Source organism: Panthera pardus, unplaced genomic scaffold (genome assembly GCF_024362965.1).
Source record: "Panthera pardus isolate Hobbes unplaced genomic scaffold, ASM2436296v1 HiC_scaffold_13, whole genome shotgun sequence".
NCBI classification, from domain to species: Eukaryota; Metazoa; Chordata; class Mammalia; order Carnivora; family Felidae; genus Panthera; species Panthera pardus.
This window is the reverse complement of record NW_026526688.1, coordinates 44,818,600-44,845,892: the sequence shown is the minus strand read 5'-3', so window position 1 is coordinate 44,845,892 and position 27,293 is coordinate 44,818,600. Positions and strand designations below refer to the sequence as shown.

General features: G+C 47.9%; 2 protein-coding genes across 4 annotated transcripts; both read right to left on the bottom strand.

Moving 5' to 3' along the window:
- Nucleotides 1-700: 700 nt before the first annotated feature.
- On the bottom strand, nucleotides 701-5,147 carry GOT1L1 (glutamic-oxaloacetic transaminase 1 like 1). The gene is made up of 9 exons (XM_019440788.2): nucleotides 4,921-5,147; nucleotides 3,971-4,152; nucleotides 3,102-3,213; nucleotides 2,745-2,854; nucleotides 2,434-2,526; nucleotides 2,190-2,340; nucleotides 1,516-1,681; nucleotides 1,149-1,291; nucleotides 701-901 (listed from the first exon to the last, which is right to left on the bottom strand). The coding sequence occupies exons 1-9, from the start codon at nucleotides 5,033-5,035 to the stop codon at nucleotides 753-755; spliced, it is 1,221 nt and encodes a 406-aa protein (XP_019296333.2). The 5' UTR covers nucleotides 5,036-5,147; the 3' UTR covers nucleotides 701-752.
- Nucleotides 4,053-27,019, bottom strand: ADRB3 (adrenoceptor beta 3). 3 transcript variants are annotated; one of them, XM_019440790.2, is made up of 3 exons: nucleotides 25,643-27,019; nucleotides 6,834-6,957; nucleotides 4,053-4,152 (listed from the first exon to the last, which is right to left on the bottom strand). In XM_019440790.2, exons 1-2 carry the CDS (start codon nucleotides 26,814-26,816, stop codon nucleotides 6,935-6,937), a joined length of 1,197 nt encoding a protein of 398 aa, XP_019296335.2. In that variant the 5' UTR covers nucleotides 26,817-27,019; the 3' UTR covers nucleotides 4,053-4,152; nucleotides 6,834-6,934. The 3 variants fall into 3 exon arrangements, with proteins under 3 accessions (XP_019296335.2, XP_053757057.1, XP_053757056.1); XM_053901082.1 differs by lacking the exon at nucleotides 4,053-4,152 and adding an exon at nucleotides 24,793-24,932 and having other exon boundaries at nucleotides 6,854-6,957; XM_053901081.1 differs by lacking the exons at nucleotides 4,053-4,152; nucleotides 6,834-6,957 and adding exons at nucleotides 24,208-24,694; nucleotides 24,793-24,932.
- Between the last annotated feature and the right edge of the window lie 274 nt (nucleotides 27,020-27,293).

Below are 27,293 nucleotides of genomic sequence, written 5' to 3'. Positions count from 1 at the left end.
CAAAGCGACCAATTCTTGATTTCAGCTCAGGTCATGATCCCAGGGTCAAGGGATTTAACCCAACAATGGGCTCCACATGAGCTTGGAAACTGCTTAAAATTCTCACTCTCCCTTTGCTTGTGCTCTCTCTCTCTCAAAAAAAAAAAAAAAAAAAAAAAGGCACCTGTGTTGTTCTGGAGAAAAAGGACTGGATTGTACCTGGTTTTTTTTGCCTTCTCTTTATTTTCCCTTTGTTGCCCAGATACTATTATCTGAATGTTCATGACACCTTAAAATTCACACGTTGAAACCTAATCTTCAATGTGGTGGTATTTGGATGTCATTGGATCATAGAGGCAGAGCCCTCATAAATGGGATTAGTGTCCTTATAAAAGAAGCCCTAGGGAGATCCTCTGCTTCTTCCACAATGTGATATTACAGCTAGAAGATGCTGTTTATGAACCAGGAGGTGGGCCTTCCCCAGACACCAAATTTGTTGGTATTTTGGTATAACAACCCAAACAAAGACACCACCAAATCAGGGCCTTAATATAGTATGTGTTCAATAAACATGAGATGGTCAATGAAGGTAGACATTCCCTTTCTCTCTGGGCCTTTTTTCCTTGCTGATTCCAGACCAATGCTTCATAAATAGACAGAAAGAGAGAGTGCTTTGCAGAGAAATGAATTGCAGCAATGAATAATCAGCACAGAATTTTTGCAAAGACTAAAGCTTTTTATTCTGACCAGAAGACATTGACTGTCTGAAGACATTACTGTGAGCCCTTGATGGAAAGGACAGCCTCATTGATGCTCTGAGTGATGTAATCTATATTGCAGGCATTGATGCAGGTGAAGTTGATCTGACTATCCTTGGGGATGTAGATATGCTTTTCCTTGACCAGGTACTCCACCTGTTCAGCTGGTGATAATCACAGGGTCTGAGATACAAAGGTGGCCACCTCTAACTCTCCTCTAGCCCAGGGTGGATTACAGAGAATAGGGAGTGTCAGCATTTCTGGGGATCCAGAAGGGTCTTTAAAGCAGCTCTACTTCCCTCAGGAAAGAATCAGACTCTGAGGTGAAGCTAGGGACAGGTCAGTGAAGTTTAATGCTCAATTATAAGCCCAAGGCCAGAAAGGGTGAGCTACCCCCTCTTAGATACTTACAGTTGAGTCCAAGGTAGCTATGGGGCCCACTCTGGTCCGTGATGTGATCCCAGGAACCAGGGGTTCCCAGGAGCCGGAGCTTCTCCTTCACCTTTTCCTTGGTCAGCATGATGTCCTCTACAAGTCCTTTCAGGCTGTGCTTCCTGCGAAAGGAAAGACAGCAAGGAATTAAAGTCCTCTTACCCCCTCCCCCAAGGTAAGGCAACTTTTGGCATGGCCCCTATAATTAGTACACAGTGGGTACTCAGCAAATGTTGATGAATGAATGGAGTCAAAGAGGCAAGGAAGAATCCTGTGAATTGGCAGGTCTACAGGTATGTCTAGAGGCTCTGCCATCCCCCTTCCTGCCCCCACCCTCTGCCCTTACCATTCTCCCTGAAGAGCAGGGTTACAGAGGATGGAGGTGATAATGCGAGCACCCCTACTGGGAGAGTTTAGCCACAGGGCCCGGGTGAGTGTCATCAGCTGGGAGAGGACACATAGCAGGAGCTGGTTGTTGAGTGCCACCACGACCAGGATCCCCACTCCTTCATCTGCAGCATTGAAACAGATAGCCCCTCAGTCTCCTCCTCCATTACCAGAGCCTTCCTTTATGACCCTACCTCCAACCTTGTAGAAGAGAGGGTTGGACTACAGGGCCCTCCTCCTTGTAGCCTAGCCAAGCAGCTATCCAGGCCCCAGGAAGTTGCCAGAGGCTCTTCTTCCAGAAAAAGTAGCCATAAGTAAGTGTCTCAAAGATGGGAGGCACTTGAAGGATCACTAAGTCCTACCCCTTCATCTTATAGCTGAGGAAACAGAGGCCCAAAGGGGCAAAATGATTTCACTGGAGTCAGTTTTAGTGGCTAGTTTTAGTAGCTGAATGGAGACAATATCACAGAACCTGACTTGTAGCTTGGTGTTCTTCCCATCTGCCTCCATGGTGCTCTCCCTGGAGGTCTTGGCTCTCTCCAGAGGGTAGAGATGTCAAATACATTGTTAGTGCCATGGCTGTGGCACCATTTCAGCACTAGGCCTTCTCTTGCCCTTCTCCCCATACCGTACCATAGATGCCAAAAGTCTTGGACAGAGACTGGCTGCAGAAGAACTCAAAGCCTTGAGACACAAAGTATTGTAAGAAATTAGTATCTTCTTCCAGGTCCCCGGTGGATAAGCCTTGATAGGGAATGTCAAAAAATGGGAATATCTGCTTTCTCTGTAGGAGAAAGGAGAACAGGAAAAGGACGAGATTGGTGGAGGAGATGGTGGATGGTGGGAGGGAGGAAAGTCAGGTGGATACTGGCCTCACCTTCATGCTGGCCATCAACCTTGCCCACTGACTTTGTGTCAACTTGCAGTCACCAGTGTTCCCGATCACAAAGATACAGCCATGTGGGGCCTGCTGCAGGTAGACATTGTCTCATCAGGCATTTCCCCTACCAAGTGGGAGTGGTACCAGGGCCCATGGAGGAGAAGGGATCCTCCATGTTGGTTCCTACTAAAGGGCTAGGCAAATCCAAGCCTAGAAAAGGTCTTTCATGATGACAGGGGTGGAGGGGAGGAAAGGAAAATAAAATTGTAATCAGGTGTGGGGGAAGATTCTGAGCAGGGCCCCTCTACCTCCACCACATTGAGAAGCACGTTGGGGTCCATGTGCAGCTTCTTGGGGTCCCAGAAGGAGTATTCGGAAACTTTAAAGCCCATGTCCTGGAAGACGAGTCCATGTGGCTCTGTGGGAACACAGCCCCCCTCCAGTTGGTACAGAAAAAATGGCGGCAGACATGCCAGAGAATGGGCCTCAAGGTCAATGGCTGAAGGTGGGACAATAACAGGAAAAGGACAAACATACTTGGCTCATCCACACCATTTTGTTCATGACAGAGAGTGAGAAGGACAACAGTGAAGATTGCAAATGGGGCAGGAATCAGGAACAGGGGAGAAGAATCTTCTGTCACCCTCACTTTGCATAATACTCACCTTTTCTAGAAGAAATAATGTAAACTACTTGAGAATCTTGACGCCAAATTTTGAGGAATTGGGCCCCAAGTTGGAAGGCACCATTGTCACCAACAGTGTGCACACCCCCTACCTGCCAGCAGAAAATAAACCGAAATAACTCTTGAGGGGAGCCTGAGTGGCTTAGTCGGTTTAGTGTCTGACTCTTGATGTTGATTCAGGTCATGATCTTACAGTTTGTGGGTTTGAGCCCTGAGTTGGACTCCATGCTGAAAGCATGGAGCCTGCTTGGGATTCTCTCTCTCCCTCTCTCTCTACTCCTCCCCTCATTCTCTCTCTCTCTCTCAAAATAAATACACTTTAAACAAAAGAATGAACTCTTTAAAAAAGAGTAATAGTGATACTAGTGCTGCCTCAAATCCAGACTATTTCTTTTTTTTTAGTGTTTATTTATTTATTTTGAGAGAGAGAGGGAGCATGTGAGTGTGCAGGGGAGGGGCAGACAGATAGGGAGAGAGAGAATCCCAAGCAGGCTCCACAGTCAGCTCAGAGCTCCACATGGGGCTCTATCCCATGAACCGTGAGATCATGACCAGAGCCAAAATCAAGAGTCAGACGTTTAGCCAACTGAGCCACCCAAGCACCCCCTGACTATTCCTTTCTCAAAAGAGCTTGTACATCAGCAGTGTGGGCTGGTGCAAAGAGCAGTGGCTTCAGGTTCTGATCCTGGCTCTGCCCTTCACAGACTAAGTCTCTGGACTCTGAGTCTCAGGGGTGTCCTCTGTCAATGCCAGGGAGCCCTCCAAGGCCCCTTCCGGGTTTAAGACTGTGCAACCCCAGAGCCCCACTCCCTGTATCTGGGTGAATAAACAAAGGGCCCTTCATCTCACCCTGTTCTCCGCAATGACTTGGTTGTGCCTTCCAAAGAGGAGTTTCAAGGAGGCCTGGATGAATGATTTCATGCCCATCACTGGCATGTACTCGTAGTTCAAAGAGGGATCCTGTGCAATCTGCAGTCGGGTCTTGCGCACCACGGAAGAAACCCAGGGCTGGCCTTTGTTACTCATACAGACTGTGAGGGAAAACCACAGAGGGAGCTCTGGATGCCCTGCCTCGGGGCCTCCAGGTCTGGGCTCTGCAGATAGCCCACAAACAATTCATCTGTCTTGGCTTTCTTGGGGTTTTGGAAAGTTGCCTAGGAAAAGACAACTTTTTTCTTCCCTCCCCTTTATAAAAACAACATGCTGTCAGTGAATGTGTATAATTTTTGTCTTTTTAAAGACAAGTGAACCCTATGCCATTTTTTTTAAACCTATGTCACTTTCTTTAAAGTTTTTTTGTTGTTGTTTTTGTTGTTGTTGTTGTTTTTTTGAGAGACACAGAGAGAAGGAGGGGCAGAGAGGGAATCCCAAGCATGCTCCACACTGTCAGGGCTCGAACTCACAAACTGTGAGATCATGACCTGAGCTGAAATCAAGAGCCGGAGGCTTAACTGACTAAGCCACCCAGGTGCCCCTAAATCTATGCCATTTTAAAGGGCAAAAATGATACACCACACGTGCCGTATATATACAAGGCTGAACAAAGGTAACCCTGACTTTCACAGTGGCAAGGGCTGGCTGCATTTCACAAGAGTCCATTTTGGGAGCCATTCTTAGTTCAGGAACAGAAAAGGGGAGAGGATCAGGGAAAAAGTATAGTGCCCAAGCAGACCCTGAAGCATAGAGCCAGGGTAGAGGACATAGGTCTTACCCCATCCCTGGAAGCCCTAGTGAAAGGCAGAGGGCACAGAATGATACAGGACATTTTCTGCTTTTTTCCAAAACCATGAGACATCTACCTTTATAGGCCAGGAACATCTTGTTAGGACAATCGTCTTGCTTGTAGGTCTTTAATAAGCTGCCCTCTAGCTTCTGGGCTAGGGGCACATCCAAGAACACTGAAAGGGTGGGCATCACTGAGATACAAGTATGGCCAAGCCTGTGCTGTCCTCTGCTCCTGCCCCAAAGCCTTCCCCCAAGCCTGGCCCAACCAGGGCTGCCTCTTTCCAGAACTGCAGCAGGTCCAATGCAGAGGCTCCAGATCGCTGGTTACCAGAGCAACAGAACCCTACAAGTCCTGGTCTCTGAGGGGGTGATTCCAGAAGGCTATGGGAATATGCCATGGCTGTTGAGGACGATCCCCTGAGAGAGTGGGCAGAGAGCAGGCGGTGGGAGGACCTGGAATTCCTAGGCACCTCTCTCTACCTCACTGCTTTCTCTTCCCCCAGTTGCCCAATCCAAAATAACAAGGCAGCCCCTTGGAAGAAAGGGCAAGGCAACAAGGCCTCTGAGCCAGGGGAGAGCTTCTCCTGCAGAAGTGAGAACCTCAGACCCAGCCATGACGCAAGTTGAGGGATACATTTCAAAAGTTTCTGCTTTCATTTTGCTAAGGGCCCCAGATTTTAAAAAGAATGGAAAGAGAGCACTGTTTTCTTCCATAGTTATTTTAAATAAGACTACTGTGTTTAGAAACAGTATAATACGGGGTACCTGTGTGGCTCAGTTGGTTAAGCATCCAACTCTCGATCTTGGCTCAGGCCATGATCACAGTTTGTGATTTCAAGCCCCCCATCAGGCTTGGTGCTGACAGTGCAGAGCCTGCTTGGGATTCTCTCTCTACAACTCCCTCGAGCACATGCTTACTTGCGCTCTCACTCTCTCTCAAAATCAATACATAAACTTCATTTTAAAATTTTAATTTAATTTAAAAAAAAGAAACAGTATCATAGGCAGCTCAGTAAGCCAATCCTATTTTCTCTCAGTTCTAGAGCCAAGACTTCTACATGTGTTAACTGGTTCAGCGGTAGACCAAGCAGCAAGTGTAGATGGCAGATATCAAGGGCAGAAAGAGCCAGTCTCTGTAGGATCAGTCTTGCATTTTGCTTTCTTCTTTTATTTATTTTATCTTATCTTATTTCATTTTTTGGTTTATTTATTTTGAGAGAGAGAGCAAGCAAGAGAGAGGCAGAGAGAGAGGGAGGGCTCGAACGGTGAGATTATGACCCAAGCCGAAACTAAGAGTCAGACACTTAACCAACTGAGACACCCACGCGTCCCTCTTCTTTTATTTTTCAAAAATAACTTTGCAAGCCTGGAGCCTGCTTCGGATTCTGTGTCTCCCTCTCTCTCTGCCCTTCCCCTGCTTGCATTCTCTCTCTCTCTCTCTCTCTCTCTCTCTCTCTCTCTCTCAAAAATAAACATTAAAAAAAAAGTTTTTTAAAGGGATGCATGGGTGGCTCAGTCAGTTAAGTATCCGACTTCGGGTCAGATCATGATCTCACAGTTTGTGGGTTCAAGCCCCACATCCGGCTCTGTGCTGACAGCTCAGAGCCTGGAGCCTGCTTCAAATTCTGCCTTGTGACAAATGATTATGAAAATTATCCCTATTATGATAGAAAACCTTAAAACCCCAAAAAACTTTAATGAAGAGCACGGATTTCCTACAGTCAATTTATAACCACTATTAACATTTTGGTGCATCCCCTTCTGGTTTCTTTTCTATGATGTTTATGTCTTAAGGTAATTGATATCAAAATTTACATGTAATTTACATGAATTCCCACTTCACATTTCAGTTGTGAGAATTTTAACATGTGTGCCAATCAGAACTGTTTATGTTGCAAGTAATAAAAAAAAAAAAAAAAAGCCCAGCCCAAAATAGCTTAAGCAGAGAGATCATTTATTGGCTCTAAAACTGATCAGCTCAGGATACCTCTGTTTTCAGTTGCTGTTCGGTCCAGAGTGTCAACGTGCCATCAGGGTTCTGGCTTCATTCTCTGTGATTTCCTTGGCTCTGCTCTTCTAGATGCATCTTCAGCTTTGTTCGCCAGCTGACTCTGGGTGTGGGAGCAAAAGCAAATGTAGTACAGGTACAGAACTGATGAGGGAGCATAAGGCGAGCTGAAGGCAAAGCACAAGCTAGCACACACATCCCCCCCTCCCCAGGTGGGATATATGTGATAGTCCTCAGGCACTCCTGGATGCCTAAGAAAAGAAAAGGACGATCTTATCAATAGCCTAATCTCCAGAAACTTATAGACTCAGTTTATTGGAGCCTCAACATCACCCTCTTCTTCATAGTGATGTGGAGAACAAAGGCAGAAGGAAATGGCAGATAAAACTAAATTTCCGTATAACCTGCAACCCATTGGCAAATATTTGAGGCAGGCAGAATAAAACATTTCTCCAGGAACTCCCTACTCACTTAATGTAAATGCTTTGCTACAGGGAAAAACAATCTTAGCTTGACAATAGTTAGGCCTCCAGTATCCTGAGTCTTCTTTAGCATATGAAAAATCTTTGGAAACTTCCCCTTGACTTGACCTCCCCAACTCCCAGGTATATAACCAGTCTCTCTTCAAGGTCCTGGGGCAGCTCTTTCTGTCTCCAGGTCCTGTCCCTGTGCTTCAGTAAAGTCACCTTTTTGCACCAAAGACGTCTTCAAGGATTCTTTTTTGGCTGTTGGCTCTGAACCCCATGAACCCCACCATCACCCCACAACCTCATCATATGATTCCCAACGTGTGGTTATGAGTCTTTTCATCTGGACTCTGAGCTTTGGTGCATACTTGGTGAGTACTTTATCTTTTCCTTTACTCCATCTCAGGGGCTTTTTGAGAAATATAGTCTTATTGGTACACTTTCATGTCAATTGCTCAGGCTACAATCCTTTAGCCCATGGCTACTCTATGGGGAGGAGAAAGCCTGCCTTTTGGCTGGAAGTTAATACCCTAGTTGAAATGGTAATACTGATGAAGGAGAATGAGGCAGGCTGAGCACAAGGTAGCACCCACCATCTGCCCCTCCCAATACCCACCACCACCAGGTGGAATATGTATGATATTCCTCAGACACTCCTGGCTACCCAAGAACAAAGGAAAGGGGTTTAAGTGTTTGCCATGGTAATGTGGGAAACTAAGGTAAATGAAAAATTAAATTCCCTTACTGCCTACTGCTGATTGCCAAGTCCTTGAACTGGCAGAGTGACCTCCCTCTAGGAGCTCAGCTGCCTCGATGATGACATTTTGCTAAGGGCAAAAGAGAACCTTAGCTTAACATTAATCCAACCTCGAGGATCCTGTAAGTCTACTTCCTTTATCTCAACTCCCCCAAGATATATGCTGGCAATCATGCTCCAAGCTTATGGCCCGCCAATATACATCTGAAGGGTCTCATGACTGAGATTTTATTAAGCAGTGATAAATGTGTTTCTCTAGCAACAACTAGCCCCTCAATGTCCTGGAGACCTTGCTTCCAAAATTCCTTAGAGACTTACTCTATCCCTGACCCCCTCCCAACCTGAGGATATATAATGGGTTACCTGTCAGGACCCCAGTGCAGCTCTTCCTGCCCATGAGTCCTGTCCCCATGCTTTAATAAAATCAACCTTTTGCACCAAAGACATCTTCAAGAATTCTTTCTTGGCCATTGGCTATGGACCCCATGAACCACCCCCCCCATCACTTCAAAACTTCATCATTTGGTGCCCAACGTGAGACTATGAGTCTTTTCATCTGGACTCTAAGCCTTCGTACAAATTTGGTGAGTGTACCTTTCTCTTTTCCTCTTTTACTCTCATTTCAGGGTTGTTTTTGTTGTTGTTGTTTTTGAGAAGTATGGTCTTATTGGAACACTTTCAGGTCGATTGCTCAGGCTGCAATCCTCTTGCCTGTGGCTACTCTATGGAGAGGAGAAAGTCTGCCTTTTGGCTGGAAATTAGTACCCTGGCCACACTGGTAATAAGATTCAGAAACTTGATGCCCTGTCTTTATTCCTGTCCTTATACAAGTTGTCTGTCTTGGGCATGGGACAGCCACCTAAGTGACTAGCATGGCTGCCAATCTTAAGACTCCCGTGTGAGCTTTCCTCCTGTTTGGTCTAACGTGATCCTCTCCACATCTCTGGTCTAGCTGCTTCTGACCATGGGAACGCCACTGGGAGCCAGCTGAAACCAGTACCCAACTGAATTAAAACCCAGCTGGGGACTATTTCCTAAGAAGCCAGCTGTAAGGACTACATGTGTTGAAATGTCACTTAGATCATGATGGATTTCTAACTACTGTTTTCCATCCTTGTCCTCAACTACAGAATTGGGTAATTTTGTAAAACTTTTCCAGTGTTTTCTGTGGGTTAAAAATGGTGGATTCTGGGGTACCTGGGTGGCTCAGTTGATTAAGCATCCAACTTTGGCTCAGGTCATGATCTCGAGGTCTGTGGTTTCAAGCCCTGCATCAGGCTCTGTGCTGACAGCTCAGAGCCTGGAGCTTGCTTTGGATTCTCTGTCTCCCCCTCTCTTCACCTCCCCCGCTCGCACCCTGTCTCTGTCTCTGTCTCAAAAATAAGCATTAAAATTTAAAAAAAAAAAATACCAGCGGGTTCTTCATGGCCTTCTCAGCACAGCAATATGCCATTCATATGCCAGCACCCATTTGTAGTCTAATGTTAATGCTAATCCTTTGCTAGAGGGAAAAACAACCTTAGCTTGACAATAGCTAGGCCTCCAGTATCCTGTGAGTCTTCTTTAGCATATGAAAATCCCTTTGGAAACTTCTCCTTGATTCTGCCTCCCCCCAACTCTAGAATGCAATGGGGAAGTGAGGGGAAAGCCAGCCTCTCTTCTACAGGGGCCCTTAGTGGCCAGTTGGTGATCACAGTGATTTTGTTCCAGGGACACCTTGGGTTGATTTGACACCTCAGGAACCTCTGACCTATCCCGTGTGCGGGACACCACCGGCAAGTCGGAGGGAATTTTTCTGGTAATGGACCTTCTCTTTCTAGGAGGAGCATGGGAGATTCTCTTTAGTCCCCAGGGGCTCTCCCTTGGGATGCCTCTTTAATCCACTGGAAAGCATTGGAATTGCAAAACTTGGGAAAGTACTGATCTTCTTTAACACTGCATGGTCTTCATTGGATCCAGCAGTTAGATCTCTCCTGCAGGAAACAAGGCAAATGAACAGAGATACCCTATCTAGGTCCAGCCCTTCATGGCTCTAAATCAGGACCTAGACTTAAGGGCCTCTTGCAGAATGTGTTTGCCTGAATATGTTTAACTAGTAAACTCCCTCCTGACATATTGGATGTCTAAACAGGCCTCCACCTGATAGAACTCAATCCCTGGAGGAAGCAGAGGCCATCCCTGATGAAGGGGATGCTGACTCTCTCTCTCTGTTCCTCTTCCTAATAGAGGGGGGCTTCTCCCTATTCATATCCCAGGTAATGGCTCTAATTGGAGCCAACTGTGGTTAGTATCCCTGGACTTTAAGGAATATTCTCAAGCAGAGCAGTGGCTGAAACTCCCTTTGTTTCAGGGAAATTCCCTGTCTTCTCTGGCCTGACATGGGCTGCATATTTCCACTTTGGAGGAAAACAAACATGGTGCCTGTTCCTCTGTCCACACCGACCACATGTAGAACCAGGAACCCTTTCCCTACCTGCTGGCAGCATCTTGCCTCTTCTGCCTCCTCCTGTTTCTGCACCACCTAGAGTGCGGCCTGCCTAACTGATTCTATACCATCCTCAGTGCCTGCAGCACCATTGGCTCCTCCTCCCACCCTCAGTGTCAAGGAACAAAGAGCACCCACTTGGACCACCCACTTTAGCTTTCCCCACTAGTGTTCCAGGTAAAAATTGACAATGGGGAACAAATTGTCTTACGTGGACACAGGTGGAACATATTTGATGTTTAAGCTACTTTAAGTTTGCTGGTTTGAGATAGACCTGTCTATCAGCATTAAATATGAAAGTTTTATTCTACTAAGGTTTATTAAAAGTCAAATAAGCTTCTGTTATCTCTATTGCAATTTGTTAGCAAAAACATGACTTAAAATGATGGTTAATTCTGTCTCAAAGTTTTCATGGGTAATTGTTAAGATAGCTTTCAAAATCTTTGGTAACCTGAAACTTTACAGTTTTTTTAAATATTTTTTAAGTGTTTATTTATTTTTGAGAGAGAGAGACAGAGTATGAACAGGGGAGGGTCAGAGAGAGGGAGACACAGAATCCAAAGCAGGCTCCAGGCTCTAAGCTGTCAGCACAGAGCCCGATGCGGGGCTCAAACCCACAGACTGTGAGATCATGACCTGAGCCGAAGTCGGACGCCCAACCAACTGAGCCACCCAGGTGCCCCGAAACTTTACAGTTTTGCTTCAGGTAAATACACACCCCACTTCAGGTAAAACACCAGCCCTGGGTGAGCCCCGCTTCTCTCTCTTTCTCTCTCTCTCCCTCTCTCTGCCCCCCATGTAATTCTCTCTCTCAAAAAAAAAATATATACATATAAAAGAAAGAAAGAAAGAAAGAAAGAAAGATGAAAGAAAGAAAGAAAGAAAGAAAGATTGATTTAAAAAAACAATTCTTAAAGGAAGGTTCGAAGAGAAGCGCACCCTTATTAGCTGATCCAAAGAGCCAATTCCATTGCTAGAAATGTGGATCAAAAAAATGTTTGCACCTAATGTCTATGTCCACATAAACATGGTATGAGGTCTGGACCAGTGATCACTGTGTGTGGCTGTCCTTTCACTTTTCTAGATGGAAATGATCCTGAAGCTTTCAGAAACTACTGCCCTGTCATATAGGAAACCCCCCAAAATGATGTCAACTGCTTGTGAAGAGAAGTTGGAAGAAAGAACATTTGTTAGATGACTCAAGTCTCTGATTCTTGTATCAGTTTAGATTTGTGGTTGCAAGCAACAGAAATGGACTCTAGCTGATTTAAGTCTCAGAGGGATTTACTGGAAACATATGGTAGCTGACAGAATTGATAGGGAAGTTGGTGATTTGGAAGCAGGAGCATGGCCACCGTCAAACCACAAAAGGAAGCAGGTGGGGGATTCTACTGCTGAACAGCAGATGATGCTGTGATTTGCCCCACCCTCATAGTCCTCTGCTTGGCCTCGGGAAGGCTGGCTGCCACTACAGGTCCCAGATATGGGACTTTGTTGCCACAGATTCTGAGTGGGTCAGGACACTTGGGATACTTCCTTCCCAACCTGGAGGCCCTGAAGGGCCATGGACCAGGAAGTCCATACCTGATTGGCTGACCCCATTCACGTGTTCCTCAGCCTCCCCTCTCCCTCCTCCCCCCACCCCCCTCCCCCCTAGCTAAGGGGGTGGAGCAGTTAGCCTGGTCTTTATGGCTTCAAATGTGGGAGGCCAGCTCTGCCTTCCTTGGAGACTTAGAAAATGGAGAGTTTGCCAAGAAGTACACAGTCTGGGCAGCAAAAAATGACAAATTTTCACAATTATATCACCTTTTTCCCTCTCAACTCCAATACTCCACACTTCCTCCCAGTAGTCTCAACTATTTCACAGAGTCTCAACTTATTTCACAGAGACAGAAAAGCTCTGGAAAGAGAGTTTCACATACTCCCATTACAGCTGCCAATCTATTTGCCTAAGTACCCACCTACTCCATCTTTTAGTGCAGTGCTAGGGCCCACCTCTTCTGTGCCCCATCCTGGTCCACCCTTCGCCTTTGTGCCCCAGGTCCTGGCTACACTTTCCTGCAGCTGTCCTTCCTCTCCTCTATAACCAGACCCCTCCACTAGAACATTCTCTTGAACATACAAACAGGCATCAAAACTCCCACCTTAAAAATCAGACAGCACTCCGTTGAACTCCCCTTCCTTCTCCAGCTGTTACCCCATGTGTCAGAGCTCATCTAAAGCAGAACTACGGTGAGTGGTGTGGGTATTGTAGGAATTAGAGCTCACACAATTGGAAGAGGACCCAGGGAAAGAAAGGGCCATGGAAGGGAGTTGGAGAATTAAAGAAAAATCAGTAATCAGGCTGTCTGACGCACCTGCAGGTGGGCAAATCAGAGTGTAGAGGGAAATCCAGAAGCCAGGCACCTCCAGCTATAGAATTGGGACTAAGAAGGGAAAATGCGTGGAGAGGTCTAGGGGAACATACGGCTTCTGTGCATCTCCCTACATCTCTGAGTCTGCAGCCAACAGTTGTCAGAGTCAACAGGCTGGAAGCAGAGCTGGACATGGCATGGAGGAGAGTCTGAAGGCAAACCAGGACCCACCAGCACCTCTGCTTTCTGCAGCTCACTCTGAAGCTCTTCAGGTATTAATGGGTGCTACTTCACTTCTGCCTCTCATATCTTGGCAAATTTTTCCTCTTTGGACAACTCTACCCCCAGAATCTAATATGAATTCTGGGAAACAGAATGCCACTTGCTTTTGCCTCTCCTTTAACCCTCCTGCTGCAGCTTCTCAGTTGGCGTTGCTGGTTCCTTCAATTTCTTTTTTTTTTTAAGTCTGTTTCTTTTTTTAAATTTTTTTTTAACGTTTATTTATTTTTTGAGACAGAGAGAGACAGAGCATGAACGGGGAGGGTCAGAGAGAGGGAGACACAGAATCTGAAACAGGCTCCAGGCTCTGAGCTGTCAGCACAGAGCCCAACGCGGGGCTCGAACTCATGGACCGAGAGATCATGACCTGAGCCAAATTTGGCCGCTTAACCGACTGAATCACACAGGCACCCCTGGTTCCTTCTATTTCTGACCTCTATATGTTAGAATACTCCAGGGCTCGGTCCTCCGAGTTCCTTTTTTTTTTTTTTTTTTAATGCCTGGAGTTGTTTTTATTTTTTTTCCAGCTTTACCAAGATGTAACTGACATATGACATCAGGTAAGTTTAAAGTGTCCCCTGTGTTGATTTGATGCACTCTGAATTCTTCTCTTCTCTGTCTACAGTCACCATGCAGGTAAGCTTATCCACTCCTGTGAGCTTAAATACCTAGCTGTCAAATTTATATATCTAGTTACTTTTCTCCTAACCTACAGAGTTGGAAATCCAAATGCCTATTGATATTCCAATAATTAATAGACTTTTCAAATTTACTGTGTCCAAAAACTTACACATAGCTTCATATCGCACCTCCCTCGCCCCCCACTGTGGTACATGGCAAGTCATTGTGCCAGGTGGTCAAGCCAAAAATCTTGGTCTCATCCCTGACTTCTCTTTTTCTCTTATACCCTACATTCAAGCCCTTGGCAAATTGTGTGAGTTTTATTTTGTAACATACCTAAAACCTGTTCACTCAATAAAAATTCATGGCTGAGATGCACGAGTTGATGAACACAGTGAACAATCTGTGTTTAAATGGATGACAGAGTGTACAGTCTGTGTGAAGATACAAAGACAAAGAAGAACATGAGTTCTTTAGTAAATGTAAGTGTGGTTGGAATAAAAGTGTATGGGGGAGGAGAGTGGTGAGAAATCAGATTACGAAGATAGGCACTATCCATCTAATGCCACATCTCTCTGTTGAGGGTTCTGAAACTTACCCCCAAATGCTTCAGAAAGTCATTGAATGGGGGCACCCAGGTAGCTCAGTCAGTTGAGCGTCCAACTCTTGATTTGGGCTCAGGTCATGGTCTCACAGTTTGAGATCGAGCCCCATGTCAGGCTCTGCACTGACAGTGTGGAGACTGCTTGGGATTCTCTCTCTCCCCCTCTCTCCCTTCCCCTTTCCCACTTGCGTGTGCAAGCTCTCTCTCTCTCAAAATAAATAAAGAAACACTTTTTAAAAGCCATTGAATGGGATGGAACTGGAGACTGTTATGCTAAGAGAGATAAGTCATACAGAGAAAGACAGATACCATATGTTTTCACTCTTATGTGGATCTTGAGAAACTTAACAGAAGACCATGGGGGAGGGGAAGGGGAAAAAAGTTAGAGAGGGAGGGAGGCAAACCATAAGAGACTCTTAAAAACTGAGAATAAACTGAGGGTTGATGGGGGGTGGGAGAGAGGAGAAAGTGAGTGATGGGCATTGAGGAGGGCACCTGTTGGGATGAGCACTGGGTGTTGTATGGAAACCAATTTGACAATAAATTTCATATTAAAAAATAAAAAATAAAAAAATGAAAGCCATTGAATGATTTTAAGAACGGAATGACATTGTCAGATTTATATTTTATAAAAATCTCTCTTGGGGCTTGTGGAGGATGAATTGGAGGGTATCCAGAACTCAGCAGGCCAAGTGGAGACTATTTTAGTTAATTTGGTTAAGAAGTGATGAGGGCCTCAGCTATGGCATTCGCTAATGGGTAGACTTGTCAGATGTCCTACACAAAAATACCAGGCACCAAACCAAGCAAGAGGGAGATGTTGGTGAGCAGGGGCAGTTCTGAAAAACACTTGCTTAACATAAACAATATCTTATGTGTCACTAATAATTTCCACTTATTTTGGTACAACTTCTCTACCTCCTTACTGCTTTTTAATTTTTTTTAATGTTTATTTATTTTTGAGACAGAGACAGAGACAGAGCATGAGTGGGGTGGGGGCAGAGAGAAAGGGAGACACAGAATCTGATGCAGGCTCCAGGCTCTGAGCTGTCAGCTCAGAGCCCTACGTGGGGCTTGAACTCATGAATGGTGAGATCATGACCTGAGTCAAGGTCAGACTCTTAACCGACTGAGCCACCCAGGCACCCCTCTGCCTCCTTATTGTTTTTTAAAGAAACACATTTTTCATTACAACTTGCAAGAAATGTTAAAGGACAGCAAAGGCAAAGTTTAAATTTTTTTTCATTCCGTGAAGTCAGAAGTCCAATACCAGACCACCCAGGTCAATCACAGCTCGCCAGCAACCCTACCAAGGTACCTACCAACCAGACCAAGGGGACGTGGGTAGGGATAAAAACAGTTTGCTCTTAAGACCAGTTCTACCCTCAGAAAATGGGAGGAAGCCATCACTCAGCTAGGCTCTGGAACTTGAGGTTGCTGGAGCAGTAAAGTTCGCCATCAGCCCCATATGTTTCTCCTTCCCCAAAAATGGTAGGAATTTCTCCATTGGAACAGCAGCTGCCTATGCTTCCCTTAGTTCCCCAGTCTCTCTCCCTGTGGTCCTGGGAGAATGTTCCAACATCAGTAGGCTTAGACTTGGGCCCAGGGGGAAGCCTGGGAGAAAGGGCTCACTCACATGATCCAGTGACTAGAGAGAAACCAGAGACACTGTGGGTGGCTCTGAGCTGATGCAAAGCTCTCCTGTCCCCATTTCTCTCTTCCCTGGGAAGAAGTGACCCATCCCTTGTCCCTTCTGGGAATACTAACAGCGGAAGCAACAATAGTTCATCTTGTGTTTTGTTAAAGAGATTTTGGGAACTGTGTTTGCTGTGTGTTCGTGGTATAAAGGGGTCTCCTCACTAGCATCTCAGAAATAAAACCTGTACTTAAATGGCTTTTGGACCTTTAGCTCCTAATTTTCTTAAAAAGTGTGTGGGGGCCAAGGAATCAGAGACTGACTGGTCATTCTCTCAGGTCTTCGTGAAAAACAAAGACTGAAAGACCCTATTCCTCGGACACCCAAGCAAGAGTCTCCGATGGTCCTTTGGAAGAATAGTAAACCATGGCAGATCATGGATCTCAGGGATCTTCCTGAGCTTGTGGTCCATTGTCTTTGGTTTCTGATGGGAAACCTTTAAAAACACCACCAGAGAGGGGCACCTGGGTGGCTGTCAGTGGAACATACGACTCTTGATCTCAGGGCTGTGAGTTTGAGCCCCATGTTGGGTGTAGAGACAGCTTAAGAAACATAAACTTAAAAACAAAACAAAACAAACAAACAAAAATAACAAAAACAGAAAACCACCACCAGAGAAGTACAGTTAAAAAGAGCAGCCTTGGGCAGAATTGTGCAGTGAATCTACATTTGTTTTCTGTTGTTATGTAGCAAATGACTACAAACATCACAGCTTAGAACAACACACATTTATTAACTCACAATTTCCATGTGTCAGGAGTCTGGCCATGAGGGAGCTGGGTATTCTGCTCAGGGTCTCACCGGGCTGCAGTGACAATGTCAGCCAGGGCTACAGTCTCATCTGGGGCTCAGGGTCCTCTTCCAACTCACATGATTGTTGGCAGGATCCACTTCCTCGCAGTTGTGGAACTCATAGTGGCTAGCATCCTTGAGGCCAGCAAGAATATCTTTCTGACTTCTTCCAGCTCTGACCCCTTTCTTTTAAAGGTCTCTCACCTGGTTAGGTCAGGCCCACCCAGGATAATCTACCTTTTTATTAACGTAAATCAATTGAGTAGAGATCTTAATCTCATCTTTGAAATTCTTTCACCTCTGCTACATAATATAACATAATCACAGGAGTGATATCCCATCACCATTGCCATATTCTATTCATTAGAAGCAAATTACAGGGGTGCCTGTGTGACTCGATTGGTTAAGCGTCCAACTTCAGCTCACGTCATGATCTTGTGGTTCATGAGTTTGAGCCCCACGCCAGGCTCTGTGATGACAACTCAGAGCTTGGAACCTGCTTCCAATTCTGTGTCTTCCCCTCTCTCTGCCCTTCCCTGCTCATGCTGTCTCTCTCTGTCTCAGAAATAAACACTTTTAAATTTTTTTTTAAAAAGAAGCAAATTACAGGTCCCACCCACATTCAAGGGGAGGGAATAATACAAGGACATGGGTCCTTGGGGTTTCTCAGAATTGTGCCTACCACAGAGTCCAAGAGCTTCTGGAGAGAACAGCCCTTTCCTGAAGGGTAAATGGGTGGATTATAATCTTTGAGACCGGAACTCTGAGTTAAAAGATTTATGTGTCTCTCACTGTAGTGGGCTGAATAGTAGTCCCCAAATATATGTCAACTTGGAATCTCTGAATATGACCTTATTTGGATTAAGCGTCTTTACAGATATAATTAAGGTAAGGATCTTAACATGAGATCATCCTGGATTAGGATAGGCTCCAAATCCAATGGCATGTGTTCCTATAGGAGACAGAAAAGAGACCCTTACAGACACAGGGAGAAAGTGAGAACAGAGGTAGAGATCGGAGTGATTTTTGTCTACAAACCAAGGAATGCTGAAAATTGCCAGGGCCACCAGAAGCTGGGAAAGAGGCATGGGATGGATTCCTCCTCAGAACCACCAGAAGGAGCCAGTCCTATTGACACCTTACTTTCAGACTTCTGACCTCCAGAATTATGAGAGAATAAATTTCTGTTGTTTTAAGCCATCGAGGTCATCAAGGTCAAATTGTTGCAGCAGACTTGGAAAACTAATACACTCACTGATCATTGTCCCCATGCGAATCAACGTCAAAAAATGGACATGATGGTCTCAGGTGCAACACGAACTCAGACTCGATAGAGATGCCAGTTCCCAGAGATCAGAGGTGCCCTAAGAGGTAGCAAAGCAGGGCAGCTCTACAACCCAAGCTACATTCATCACGGAATGTCAGCAGATGCCCATTCATTTCTACCCTCTTTTGTTATCCCTTCATTGATGAATTTGTTTGATTCAGCTACTGTTTAAAATGTGGGGAGGCTAGGGGCGCCTGGGTGGCTTGGTTGGTTAAGCGTCCGACTTCGGCTCAGGTCATGATCTCGTGGTCCATGAGTTCGAGCCCCGCGTCGGGCTCTGTGCTGACTGCTCAGAGCCTGGAGCCTGTTTCAGATTCTGAGTCTCCCTCTCTGCCCCTCCCCTGTTCACGCTCTGTCTCTCTCTGTCTCAAAAATAAATGTTAAAAAAAAAATGTGGGGAGGCTAAAATAACTGTGGCTTAAACAAGATCGGAGTTTATTTCTCCTTCACTTAAGGGTCTTAAACATAGGCAGTCCATGGTGGAAATGGTGACTCCACATTATTGAACACCCACGTTCTTCTGCCATTTGCAACACATAGTTGCCATCTCATGACCTAAGGTGGCTGCTTTAGTTCCTACCGTCACACCTGCATTCCAGCCAGTGGAAAAGGTAGAAGTTGGATGTGAAGGATGTGTCCTTTTCCTTTAATGGCAGACCTGGAAGCTGTACACCTAAACCGTCACATAGTCAGACCTAGCTACTAGCTGCAAGCGAGGCTCCAGGGTATCTTCAGCAAGACCCGGTACCCAGCTAAGGGTTCTACCACTTAAGCTAAGACTCCAGTTTCTTCCTAAAACCTAAGGAATAAAGGAAACCGGAGAGGGGAGAGCAACTTCTGTCCACAGGAGACAACACAAGGTCTGACTTGTTCAGTGGCCTCCCAAATCTGGGGCCAGTGGAGAAGGGAGGAAAGTCCCCAAAATGGAAATCCATAAGTAGATCAAACGCCTACCACCCTTCAAACTGATAACAGCATGAAGAAGAACCTTGAAAATGTGGGTTTAAAACAGCAGGGATAATGGGGCTCCTGGGTAGCTCAGTCAGTTAAGCGTCCGACTCTTGATTTCAGCTCAGGTCATGATCTCAGGGCTTATCTGTGCTGACAGTGCAGAACCTGCTTGGGCTTCTCTCTCTCTCTCTCTCTCTCTCTCTCTCTGCCCCTCCCTCACTCTCTCTTTTTCTCTCTCTGTCTCTCAAAGTAAACAAACTAAAAAAACAGTAAGAATGGGGTGCCTGGGTGGCTCAGTAAGTTAAGTGTCTGACTTCGGCTATGGTCCCACATCGGGCTCTGTGCTGACGGTGTGGAGCCTCCTTGGGATTCTTTCTCTTCTTTTCTCTCTGCCCCTCCCCTGTGTGTTCTTTCTGTCTAAAAAATAAATAAATATACTTTAAAAAATGAAAAAAAAAAACAGCAGGAATAAGATGAGTACAAAAAAGCTAGGAGTATAGTATTCCTCCTTCCCATACCCTCTGTTGTGGGTTGAACTGTGTCCCCCTTAAAGAATCGCTGAAGTCCTATCCCCCAGAACCTGTGAGTGTGACCCTATTTAGAAATAGGGTCTTTGCAGATGTAATCAAGTTAAAATGAGCTCATACTGAATTAAGTTGGGCCCTAATGCAATGACTGGTGTTGTTATAAATGTGGACATAGACACACAGGCAGAGGCCATGTGAAAACAAGCAGAGGTTTTGGGGTTTTTTTTAATATTTATTTTTGAAAGAGAGAGAGAGACAGAGCACGAGCGGGGGAAGGGCAGAGAGAGGGAGACACAGAATCGGAAGCAAGCTCCAGGCTCCAAGCTGTCAATGCAGAGCCTGACATGGAGCTCGAACTCATGAACCATGAGATTGTGACCTGAGCTGAAGTCGGACGCTTAACCAACTGAGCCACCCAGGCGCCCCCAGAGTTGTAATCACACAGCTACAAGCCTTATGATGCCAAAGATTGCCAGCAACCAGGAGAACGTGTAAGAGGCAGCCAAGGATTCCTCTCCTAGAGCTTTCAGAGAGAGCATGATCCTGCCAATACTTGATTTTTTCCTTCTAGCCTCCAGAACTATGAGGAAAGTAATTTGTTATGCCAGCCCTAGCAAACTAATTGACTGTCTCCCTTTCTGGTTTCTCGTGGCCTTGTTCTAATGAACCTTTGCTATAATGTACCATAAAGCCCTGACATCCAGAAGTGCTCTGTGTTCTAAACTTCTGTCCCTCCTTAAAATTTAGCTCATCACTGGGGTGCCTGGGTGACTCCATCAGTTGAACATCCAGCCCTTGATTTTGGCTCAGGTCGTGATCTCAGGGTCGTGGCATCAAGCCCCTCATTGGGCTCCGTGCTGAGTGTGAGCCTGCTCAGGATCCTCTCTCTCTCTCTCTCTCTCTCTCTCTCTCTCTCTCTCTCTCTCTCTCCATCTGCCCCTCTCCTCCCTCCTCTCTTTCTAAAATTAAAGAAAAAAATTAGCTCATTACAAATGCTGTGTGGGAAATGGAAGGGTGAGCCAAACTAGGACCGAAACATCAGACACAGGCCAGATGAGAGTCTAAGTGTGAAAAAGGAGCCAGAGGGGGAGATGTGCATGTGACATGGATATGAAACCAGGGGCATCAATCCGAGGCACGGATGAACCTGCAGAAGAAAGATGAGGTGGGACGTGGCCACCCTGGCCAAAGACAAGTCCAAGATCTAGGCTGTCTACGGAGGCAGGACCATCCGCAAATCAAAACCCCAGAGGCCTGGGACTAGTCCTCGCTGCCTACTCCAATGACTCCACTTACACTGGAGGAGTCCTTCGGTTTCCAAAGGTTTTCCTTCGGTTTCCTGCTTTATATGTCACCTCTTAGATGGTCTTCAAAACCAGTCTGCGTGGGCTGAGTAGAACAATAATAGAATTCCATTCGACTCACAGGCAAACAAAACGTCAGAGATACAAGTAACCTGCTCGGTGTCACATAACTGATTATCAGTGTGTGTGGAAGGGAGGAAAATGAAATTTAGAGTCTCGTAGGCTGGGTTAGAACCTATCTGATTTCGGGGCACCTGGGTGACTCAGTCGGTTAGGCATCCAACTCTTGATTTCAGTGCAGGTCATGATCTCATGGTCCGTGAGTTCGAGCCCCATGCCAGGCTCTGTGCTGACAGTGCGGAGTCTGCTTGGGATTCTCTCCCTCTCTCTCAGTCCCCACACCCCCTCCACACACACACTTCAAAATAAATAAATAACTTTAAAAAAAGAAGAAGAAAAGAAGATATTTGGTTTCTATGAGGCTCTACTGTTTGTTTGGTATCACTTCACCTACCATTTGCAGATCGCCTCTTACAGCGTTGGCTTATTGACTGATGCTCACTCAATAAATGACCATTTCCTTCCTCCTCCCTTTCTTGCTTCTCCAGCTCCAAGTTTGGTGCTCATTACACTACCAGTGTTGCCTTTCTCTGACTAAAGTGATCTTGGCTACTCACAGTTCACCTCTCTAGAAGTCAGTTTCTTCACCCGCTTTATCAAAGGGTTGGACTAAATCATTCGCAAGGTCTCTTCCACCCCTGATAGTCTGTGGCCTTCTGAACACTGCCTTCCTGCCGCAGGTCCCAACGGACCCACCCTGCGAAGCCCACACCTGTTGGACCTGCCATCGCCATCAGGTGGCGCCCAGCACCGTTTACGCCTTGGGTGGAGGAAAGTCTGAAGCTGCGATGCTCGACCTCAGCCAGCACAGAGCTTTAGGAGAGCTAGCCCTAGAGAGGAGAGAAAGTAAACCTGTCTCCATTTACTTTATAGATGAGGAAACGGAGGAAAGCGTTTTGCTTTTCCTTCGTATCATAATAGGACGAGCTAGGAAAGATTAGATGGCCTCCTGGAGTTCCTGCTAATTTAACTGAGTTGCCTCAACCCATTGTCCCGTAGTGGACCACATCCAGGGCTTTTTTGCACAGCGTCGGGGAGGGCATTAGCTGTGCTCCCCATTGCAGGTTCCCGCTCCTCTGGAGAGACATGCAAACACAAATATATGCACGCAGCCAGGAAGCATGAGAGGGAGCCCAGATGATTGGGTTTTAGGATCAAAACACAAAGGAGCATGATTTCCATGGCCTTCACCTATGCCCCCAGAATGAAAGGAGCAAGGCTGCTCCCAGTTTGTAAGAGCTTGAGGAATGGAGCTGGTGGGGATTGATAGCCCCGTGACTGCCCGTGACAACCACAGCCTGCGCTGACCATTGTTCCCCAGAAGAATCTACCACGGGGAGCCTCCCAGGAAAGCCTGCTCTCCACCTCCTCCTTACCCTGATTCTGCCTGCTCCTTCGCGGCTCCACCTGAAGCAGAAGGTCAAGTCACCTCTGGACTAGCCAGTCACTCCTCATCCGGTCTCTGCCAAGTTCTGCCCCCTTCGCGCTGCCATCTCTGTGCATGCCCAGCTCCTGCTAACAGGTTCTAGGAAGGCCAGGGGTCCACAGGCTCGCTCGGTCTCATCGGTCTGTAAGTCTTCACCTCTCTAGCTTCAGAGGATGGTTGTTTGCTCAGGCCCCGTTAGCAAAAGCAGCCTGCTCAGCATCCAAGATGTAAATCTCCCCCAGCCTGACACCTGGCCACAAGTTGCCGGAGAGACGACCAGAATGGCTGACTCTCCATCTGTCAGATGCACTGGTGACAATTTGCAGATGGAGTCCACAGCCCAGTGCAAGTCTAAACACTCTAAAGGAGCCTGACAGCTGGCACATGGGTGTGTGTCGAGCAAGACTCACGCAGTATGAGCTCTTGGATAACGTTCAAGGACATTTCTCCAAGCCAGAGCCCCACTCTCTGCCCCCCTCCCAAAAATCATCCTTCTTCCCTGCCCAGGAATGACTGGACAACTTTCCTCAGTGATGTTGCAAAAATATCCAGAGATGGAGAGAGGAGGCCCTCTTACTTATCCCAGGCCAAAGCAAGACTTCTTTCTCCACTAAGCATTCAAAAGTTGAGTCCTTGCCAAGAAACCTCCCACACACCTCGGACCCCAGAGATCTCACACTGCTCTGGATTCAAAAGGAGAAAGTCATCTTTGGTATGCAAACATCCTGAGAAATAAAACATGGGCTCCTGGGGAAAAGGGAGCCGCATAGCCCAGGTCAAATTCACAGGGAACACCCATATGTGGAAATCCACTGGGCTTATCCTCAGGACAGATCAAAATTTCATAACTCCGGAGCCCCCAAACCCACCTTGTGCACCGCACACCGCTGTCGCACAGCACATTAAATATTTGATGATTTCCTGGTCATCCTGTACCTCAGCCTGGGCAATCGTCTCTGCTTATGGAGTTTAAGTAAGAACTCGCAAAATGATTCAGTGGTTGCCACAGAAATTTCCTTTCCATAGGAAACTGCTGATAAGGTTCATAAGAATTGAAATAAGGAAAAAACTTTATCAACCGGCTCAAACTTGGGACTCCAGTTTTACTTCAAGAGGATAACATTGATTTCTGCAGCCCAGGAAAGGTGGAGGTTATGGAAAGGAAGCATCAGAATACATTTGTAACCAAAGACATTTGCCCAACACAGACAACACTCTGGGCCTCCAGACACACATACACGTACAACACTAGACAAAACTGGTTCCCGCAGGCAATGGGATCTTAGGAATTCACTGCTGGCTTATAGCATGGGAGCTGACATATGCCCATAGACCCTGATCCTGAGCACAGCAAACTCTGTCCTCCTATGAGCACTACACTCAAGTCTTTGGGTAGCATGGCTTTGCTACCCACTTGCAACTGGGTTCCATGAATTTTGGAAAGGTGGAGATACAGGAGTGTCAAAGGCTTAAACTCACTCCCCTTTACCCAAACAGACTTCTCATTTTTTGTTTCATGAGGATTAGGAAGAAAGGGGCAAGGACTAGTCCTAATTTACTGCATCTGTCAAAAGCCAGCTCTAAGAAGGGTGTAAGTGGATTATGGGGGTGGTGCGGGATGGAGAAAAGAAGGCAATGGAGGAATCGCATTCAGTAATATTTATTCATTTGATGCTAAAAGGAAAAGAAGGGATCTGTTCTAATGGTTCGGCCTCCTATGAATCCCGGAGCCATCACCCCCCCCCCACCCCCCTCCAAAAAAAAACCCTGAAGAAGTCCTTCCGGCACTGCTGTGAGGTAGATCAGAGCTGTCCTGTGTCCAAAGTGGGGGAGGCCGGTGCTTAGAGATCCGTAGCGATGTGTCAGGGACAAAACCCCAAAGCTGCACCTTTGCTAGCTTCCTGCTCCCAGCTTAGGCCACAGAGCAAGCAGCGAGCGTGGGGAGCACTGAGTGGTCCATCAGGTCTAGGCAGCAGGAGGGATGGAAGGAGGAGTGCTGTCTCTGCCCTAAGCACACAGCACAGAAGTGAGCAAGGTGACAGGTGTCCCACCAAAGCTAGTCCGGCTGCTCCAGGCTGCTGGATACTTCAGCTGCTGAGGTAGTGGTGAAGTTCAGGGCTTAGAAAAGTTCTCTCAGAAAGAGAGAGGCAGAGAGGATAGTGAAAACCCACCTGCTAAAGATTTTCCCTCCCCAGTCGGCCCCCCTCCCCACCCCAAGGCCAAGTCACCAGTTTCTGGAGGTCAGAGATTTCCAGCTGGGAAACTCCACAGGGCTCATTCTAAACAGAGGCCAGAGGCTTTCCAAAAGTTCTGGATGAACAGAGTTGTTTCTTGTCGTTCAGGACCTAAGAAATTCCCCCAGGAAGCCCTGAAAAATGGAGATAATATATCTTGGGGTGAGGGGCACAGGGTGGGAACAGAAGCACTAAAGAGCAGGGGTGAAAGTCAGGGACCCTGGGAAGAATATGTATGTAATCACACAAAAGCATCCGGGCTCCACCCAGCCACAAAATACCCACCCCCATCTCCAGCCCTGTTCCTGCCAGGGAGAAGAACTGGGGCTCACAGGTTCCCCTACTCCTGTTTACCCTTCATAGCCGAAGTAGAGTCTCACCTCCACAGCCATCAAACCTTTCAAAGAAACCACAGCTGAGGCTAAGGGCCGGGGTGGGGGCGGGGGGGGGGGGGTGCTCTATTCTTCTCCGCAAGTCAAAGCCAGCCCAAGTGCAGGCAAGAAATATGCGAGGCCAAAGAACTGGGCTAGAAAATCTAGAGCTGACCAGGCAGGCCCACGGTAAAGCCGCACTTCCTGGCCACACTTCCCGCACTGGGTCCTGGGGTGAAGAACAATCCTCCGCCTTTCTTTGCTTCAACCCTGGGGCAGGTGGGTGGGATGCTGGAGAAAAAAGTCTCCTGGGTTTCCTTTTGGTTCCGTCCTCCTTGTCCCCCTTCTTTCGCTGCAGAGACCTCCCCAACCCCACCTTCTCCTCCCGAACCCCAAACTCTGAGAAATGGCCACATGAGACACCGAATGCTTCCAGATCCTGAGCCGCCAACCCCTTCGCTTCGGTTACCTACCCGACTCTGCGGGCCTGGTCAGCGCCGCAGGGGCATCCGAGGTTTCTCCAGCCCGGGAGGCTGCTGCGTGGCGCTCCTCCCGCCGGCAGCGGCACAGCAGGCGGCGAAAGGCGCTGCGAAAGTCGGGGCTGCGGCAGTAGATGAGCGGGTTAAAGGCGGAGTTGGCATAGCCTAGCCAGTTAAGGGCCAGGAAAGCCGGACTGGGAACCAGAGAGGGGCCCCCGAGGGCGCGCACCACGTTGGCCACAAAGAAGGGCAACCAGCAGAGAGAGAAGGTCCCCATGATGAGACCCAAGGTGCGCAGGGCTCGGTGTTCCCGGAGAGGCAGAAGGCGCGCGGGCCGCCGACCGTAGGAGGGCACCCCTGCGGGAGAAGCGCACGGCCCCGCCGGGGCGGGGGACAGAGAGCGAGACGCGGCCGGCGGAGACTCCCCTGGTGGGAAGCGGCCCAGCTCTCCGCGCAGCAGGCGCAGCTGGCGCGTAGCCACGACGAAAACGCGCGCGTAGACGAAGAGCATCACAAAGAGCGGAAGGTAGAAGGAGACGGAGGAGGAGAGCAGCGCGTAGGGTATGTTGGAGGCGAAAGCGCAGCAGTGCGGATTGGAGTGGCAGCGCTGCGCCTCGGCGTCGGCTCCCACGCGCCACCATTTGCTCATGATAGGCGCAAACGACACCGCCGCTGACACGACCCACACCAGTACCACGGCTGCCCGGGCGCGCCGTTTGGTGACCAGGGCGCCGTAGCGCAGCGGGTTCGTCACTGCCAGGTAGCGGTCCACGGCCAGGGCGCACAGGGTTTCAATGCTGGCCGTCACACACAGCACGTCCACTGAGGTCCACAGCTCGCAACCAGTGGCGCCCAGGGGCCAGTGGCCGGTCAGCGCCAGGGTGGCCCCCGGCGGCACTACCAGGAGTCCCACCACCAGGTCTGCTGTGGCCAGCGAGGTCACGAACACGTTGGTCATGGTCTGGAGTCTCGGCGTCCGAGCGATGGCCACGATGACCAGCAGGTTGCCTCCCACGGTGGCCAGCACGGCCAGCGCCAACAGCGCCCCGGCCAATGCCACCGCCCACGGCACCCCCGGCAGCCCACTCGTGTTGGCAGTATTGGGCGTCAGGGTGGGGGCATCCGGCCACGAAGCCAGAGAGCCGTTCCCGTGAGGCCACGGAGCCATTCCCGCGGCGTGCGTGGGGCGGGAGGGAAAGAGAGAAGGGGTCTCCCAGCTCACCCGGCTCGGGGGCGGGGACAGCGGGGCGTGGGAGCGATTTCCCGGGCCTGGGCCATTTTCCCTAGTTGACCGGGGCGAGAACGCTCAACCTCCCCCCCTCCCCACTACCCGCCCCGGTGCCACTGCTTGGGGTGGGGAGGAGTGGAGGCCCTTAAAGGGGCAGCGGCCAACAGTCTCTATGCTGGGCGCCAGGAGGGGAATTGGAGGGAGGGGAGAGAAATGAGATGGATGTCTGAGTTTTCTTGTAACCTTATCTGGAGTGCCAACACCCGGACTTCTCTGCCACCATGTGCCCACTCCTGCCGTGACCACCGCAGGCACTCAGCGCAACACTCCGTCGGCACTGATTGCCTGGAACGCCGCACCAATTTCCCCGGAAGGTCCTGCAGCTTCGCTAGCAGAAAGGTCATGAAGACATCACCA

Excerpts from the sequence above, each read along its gene's own strand:
- GOT1L1 (XM_019440788.2), bottom strand. The coding sequence starts at position 5,035 with ATGCCCACCCTTTCAGTGTTCTTGGATGTGCCCCTAGCCCAGAAGCTA. Across the intron at positions 2,855-3,101 it reads CATTATTTCTTCTAGAAAAG|AGCCACATGGACTCGTCTTC; the intron begins GTGAGTATTATG and ends GTGTTCCCACAG. Across the intron at positions 1,292-1,515 it reads CCTGCTCTTCAGGGAGAATG|GAAGCACAGCCTGAAAGGAC; the intron begins GTAAGGGCAGAG and ends TTCCTTTCGCAG.
- ADRB3 (XM_019440790.2), bottom strand. The coding sequence starts at position 26,816 with ATGGCTCCGTGGCCTCACGGGAACGGCTCTCTGGCTTCGTGGCCGGAT. Across the intron at positions 6,958-25,642 it reads GACCAGGCCCGCAGAGTCGG|AGTCAGCTGGCGAACAAAGC; the intron begins GTAGGTAACCGA and ends TCCCACACCCAG.